We start from the raw sequence: 5,708 nt of genomic DNA, 5'->3' as shown, positions 1-5,708 counted from the left end.
TAAAATTGCTAACAAATATAAGACAAGATGAACTTAACACTTTTCATCTCAAATTACTTTGGAAATAATTCGATCTACAATGAACATATAATGTATTATTTTTAGACTCAATAAGTTAAAGGGCTCCATAAATAGTTAAATTGATTATCAAACAAAAAATTATTAGGATTAATATGAATTGTGATAGAATGATATAGAAGTCTGCATCCTTAATTAATATGAATTGTGATAGAATGAATTGTGTCTCGTATTTTAAGGCAAAAAAAATTGAATTATAATAATTCTACAATAAGAAACCCAAACTCTTTTATCAAATAGATATAGTAAATATATCCACACTTTTACATGTAGACTCGTATACATACAAATTAAAATTCAGTAATAAAATATAAAACACATATACATATATATCAATATATACCAAACAAGACTTTTATTTTTTGGGTATATATATAATATATAATATATATTATGGTTGATTTTTTTTTCCAGATTATCACTCAACTATAATAGCTATTATCTCATAATTTCAATTTTCTTCGATAAAAAGAAAAATGACTTTCTGAGTTAATAAGCAATTTAGCTGAGTGACTATCAAACAAAAAATCCGTTACACAAAACATCTGACATTGACACAGAGTTCGAGAACGGATCGCACCCCGAGGAGAGGGGGGTGATTTATAGGCGACGACCACCGGTACCACCTTCCCTATTGCAATTGAAGTAAACAGCAGCAACAGGCAAACCTAGATTGTGAAACCTAGCAAAGTCTCTTGTGTTGAAATTTTGTCTAGAATCGATTATGTCCGGTGCATCGATGGCATCGCAGCCCAATTGTCGATACAACACGAAAATATAACGATGGATTCCCATTGAGGGTCGTGGGCTCTCGTAGCCCACGACTTCATTGCCTGTATAACGAGAGTTTGAGTTTAGTAACAAAGACATTCAATACGCGTATTTTCCTTGTTTCAAAAACATTTATATACATAGTATATACTTCATTTTGATTTTATGTTTCTTTTTAAGTCTTATTTTATTAGTAGTCATAATTGGGCCTATAGTACTAATAATGTACTACTAAGGTGATGATGATACAAGTTGTATTTTGTATATTACTAACCGTCTTATATTAAAAATGTAGTGATACGGATACAATGTATCGTAAATATAAAGTATATTTAAATTTCTTGCTTCGTCACTGCGTAATTACGAGCCATTAGGTAATAATGTAAGAAAAACTTACCAAAGGTTGCTCCTGTGGCTGCTGGGATATCTGTGACCAACCTATTAAAAAAATAATGTGTTAAACATTATTATTATTATTATTTTTTTTAAAAAAAAAAGAGGTTTAGGTACATTAATTGTAAGGGGATTAAGCAATCGATAATAGTTATTATTTTTTTACGTTGTTATTCGATATTTGGTATTTATTTGAAATATTGATTAATTTGTGTATCAGAAAGTTATCATTTTATGAAATAATACTTTCCTTAGGTTCTTATATAATCTCACATACATTTTTGTCTTCGCTATCGACGATTGATTTAAGAGAAATAAGAAGTATATAACAAAATGAATATTTTTATCTATTTATATAATATATATATATATATATATATATATAATATAAGCTAGATGACTTACCAGTGCAAATATTCCCTCAGGTTTGGGTTGCTAGGGTTTGGAGCATCAGGATCCACCATAATCTTCCAAAAAGAAAAGAAACATTTCAAATATTTTGAAAATTAGGAAAAATAATTTTCCATATTGTATATCCAAATGTATTACATGACATTATTAGTAATTTAAAAATATTGTATATTTTCAAGCTTGCAATATTAAACATACATGTTACTAACATTTTTTATTATCATAAATAGTATGTTATGAGTTCTCAAATTCAAATAAAAACCACAAAACAAGTACTTAGATGGTGAATCAAAATTAAAACTAACACAAATTCACATAATTAGAAGCCTTTGCACATATTGTCCTTTTGATCTTCTACTCATAATCAATTGACAAAAGGTTAATAATTTAGAGATATTAAAATGTATAAATAGAAAGAAAATATATATATATATATATATATATATATATATATATATGTATATCATATGAAATAAAACGATGAGTTTATACCAGAGTGTAAAAAGTACGAAGATCGTCTCCATCAATGTCAACCCTAGGTTGATTGACAACTTGTGAAGGCCTCAAGGAACATCCATTATAGACCACCCTATTGTTGTAAACCACACCAAAGTCTACACATCTTGTGAATGGATCAACAACATCTCCAACAACTCCAGAAACTATTAAAGGATCTCTAGGCATGATTTTTTTTCTTCTCAATTATAATTAATAAGCTCAATTTTTGTTTATTACATGAGATGGATGGATGATATTTTATGAGTAGACAAGAGCTAGCTAGCCCTTGTTATTTATACTCATGACTAGAGAGCTTTCATATGTTCTTGAGGACATATTTGGTCATAAAAAAAATATTTATTTGTTTTTGGAATAATTTTTCACTTTATTTGAGAATCAATGGTTGACAAGTCGTGAAAATTTTAAATTCCACTTGTAATTGGATTTCAAACTTATAAGATGTCTTTCAAATTTTGTCTGCGTAATTCCAAATATAATCTCTTAATTCTCTCCTTTGGAAAAAGTATAATCAAACAAAGTCGCATCTTCAAACTGTGAGGTTTAAAGAGGATAAGATGTATGCAGACCTTACTCTTACTTTTTCGTAATAGGGAGACTGTTTATATCAGATCCATAGTGATCAAAAAAATTTCGATTTGAAAATTGAAAAATATTTAATTTTTATGGCCAAACGTTTCTTTACCATCATAGGAATCTTTTTGAAGTTTTTCTTTAAGGGGAAACCATATATGTTAATTGTTGAGCTGTAAAGTGGAGAATCAAGTAATTTTGACATAAAAATTATATACATAAATATTTTCCTAATTCATATTATTATTATTATTATTCATTTACTTTATTAATAGTTCAAAAAATTTTAAATAAGAGAATCACCATAATTATAACACTTCTCGAATTGTTATAATAAAGTGCATGGATACATGAGCCATGACAAGAAAGAATAAAGGACCAAACATATTCTTGGATTATTCATCGCTACTTAAGTGATTTCTCTAGGTCATATGTAAGTTAACTTTACACTTCATTAAATCATACTTCACTAGATAACATTAATATTTATATTACGATAGACTATTTAGATTATATTTTGAAGAAGTAAATTCTTTTTTCAAATCTTAATTATAATTTAATAAAATATGGAATGATTTATGCGTCATATTATCATTTTTATGAATGACTATATATAGAGTTTAATAAACAAAATAAAGATACGTCAAAAATGTAACTTGTGAGTTTAAGTATATATATATCTTGGATTATTCATTGCTACTTAAGTGGTTTCTCTAGGTCATATGTAAGTTAACTTTACACTTCATCAAATCGTACTTCATTAGATAGTACTAATATTTATATTACGATAGTCTATTTATATTATATTTTGAGAAATTAAATCCTTTCTCGAATCATAATTACAATATAATAAAATATGGAGTGATTTATGTGTCGTACTATCATTTTTATGAATGACTATATATAGAGTTTGATAAACAAAATAAAGATGCATCAAAATTGCCCTAAACTTGTGAGTTTAAGTATATATATTTTTATTTTTTATTTTTTTAGAGGCTTTAGTAACAGAAGAAAATAGGATGCTTATTTGTCACCACACATTCCTTAAAAGAATCTCTTTTTTCCAATTGTAAAAAAGTGATAGAACTTTTTCCTTTGTTTATTGGGACTTTTAATTAATAATAATGAAGGTGAAAAAATTATAAGAAGGAATGCACCTCTAGAGAGGCCCGCCGCTCTTTATATTATTTAGTAGCGAAATTAGAAATTTTATTTGAAAAATTAAAAAAAAAATTGAAGTCGGTTATATTTTACATACAATCCGTTGACCTACAGAAATTATTGACTCGTCTTCGATGAGAGATTAGAATTTGTATTTATACTGAATTTACAAAAATAATAACAAATCAATGAACCTTATGACAGGAGATCTAGGAGAATAGAATGTACACGAACAATACTTTTGTCTTTGTGAAATGAAGATGTTTTTTTTCAATAGATCCTTAGCTTAAAAGAAATAAAAATTAAAGCATGAGCGCAAAAGAAATTAAAATAACAATAAAATAGCAAAATAAACAAAGTAAATAAAGCAACAACTAATTATGTAAATAGAAGATAAAGATATTATACAAAATTAGGAGAAGAGGAGTCTAGCACCCAGTCTCTCCCATGTAAAAGTAAGGTAATATTTATCTACTACTCTATTATTTTAATCTTCGATTTTTCTATCTTTTTATCTAGGTTATGTCCTCGATAAGTTGAAAATATATAACATCTTATGTAACCATCATCCCAAATTCTTCTTCAGCTTACATCTACGGCCTCTCCAAAAAGAAGACTAATTTGGACGAGTGGTCGAGCCACCTTATGGTAAGGGATGTCTTGACGACTTTTCACCAGAAAATTATATTATTTAATTAGGTCACGATATTAAATTTATGTATCTATACTATATGTATACTTCTCAATTCTTTGTGTGTCTCTTCTTATTTTTTTATTTTATGACACTCTTTGATAAAATTTATATCTCTCTTATTTTATGTCGAATAACAACAAATCTATATGATATTAATTGATATTCTTGACACCTTTTCATCAGAAAATTACGTTATTTAACTAGGTCACGATACTAAATTTATGTATATATACGATATATGTATACTTCCCGATTTCTTTGTGTGTCGCTTCTTATTTATTTTTTTACTTCATAACACTCCTTGATAAAATTTCTGTCTCTCTTATTTTTACGTCGAACAACTACAATTCTATATAATATTAATTGATATTCCTAATGGCAAAAAAAAAAGATATATGTGACTTTTTTTTAATTAAGACGTACATATGAGGAAATAAAGAATATTAGCTCTTTTGTCCATTTTCACAAGTTTCTTTGTGTTCAAATTGTGTCTAGAGAGAATCAATAATATCAGAAGCATTTGATAGCCTCTCCACACAAAACAACATTCCTTTTCTTTCTCCTCATAGTGATCAAAGTTCAGTAAGAGTGGGGGTAGGGTTACTACAAGTGTGGGGACATGGAAAGTGATTGGTAATAATCAGCTATGAAATTTATCGATAATCTCTAGCTAATATATATAATTATATAAATTTTAAATTATTTGAACTTTTATCGCAAAATTTTGTCGGTTGTTAATTTCTTATTTTAAGTGTAGTTTATTTATATGTAGGTGGATTTTGGGTGGTACACCAGGAGCTGGTGTGTTATACTGTAAATTAAGGAATTTTTTGGCGATAATAGCTAATTATAGTTAAATATATTTTTTTAGAGACAATTAACATTTTTTGTAAATGTCGCTAAAGTTTATAGCAACATTAGATCTAATAACAATTAACTAACGTTGATAAAGGATCTAGTGTTCTTTGTTGATGCGCATGATATATTACCATTAGAATTGCTTTTGTTGTAATAATAATGAATTTTAAGTCGACTTCCTATCGAGTAGCTGGTCCAACTAAACATATTCTATAATCTAATGTATTTTACAAGTTAATGGATAAGAGCAAAA

At 27.3% G+C, this 5,708-nt stretch overlaps 1 protein-coding gene across 1 annotated transcript; it reads right to left on the bottom strand.

Moving 5' to 3' along the window:
• Positions 1–427: 427 nt before the first annotated feature.
• On the bottom strand, positions 428–2,397 carry SP5G (protein SELF PRUNING 5G). The gene is given in 4 exon segments (NM_001321052.1): positions 428–911; positions 1,247–1,287; positions 1,648–1,709; positions 2,146–2,397. Coding segments are annotated over 4 exon segments (528 nt in total). The 5' UTR covers positions 2,338–2,397; the 3' UTR covers positions 428–678.
• Between the last annotated feature and the right edge of the window lie 3,311 nt (positions 2,398–5,708).

Source organism: Solanum lycopersicum, chromosome 5, assembly GCF_036512215.1.
Source record: "Solanum lycopersicum chromosome 5, SLM_r2.1".
Lineage (NCBI taxonomy): Eukaryota > Viridiplantae > Streptophyta > Magnoliopsida > Solanales > Solanaceae > Solanum > Solanum lycopersicum.
The sequence above is the reverse complement of the archived record's forward strand: the minus strand, read 5'-3'. Positions and strand labels throughout refer to the sequence as shown.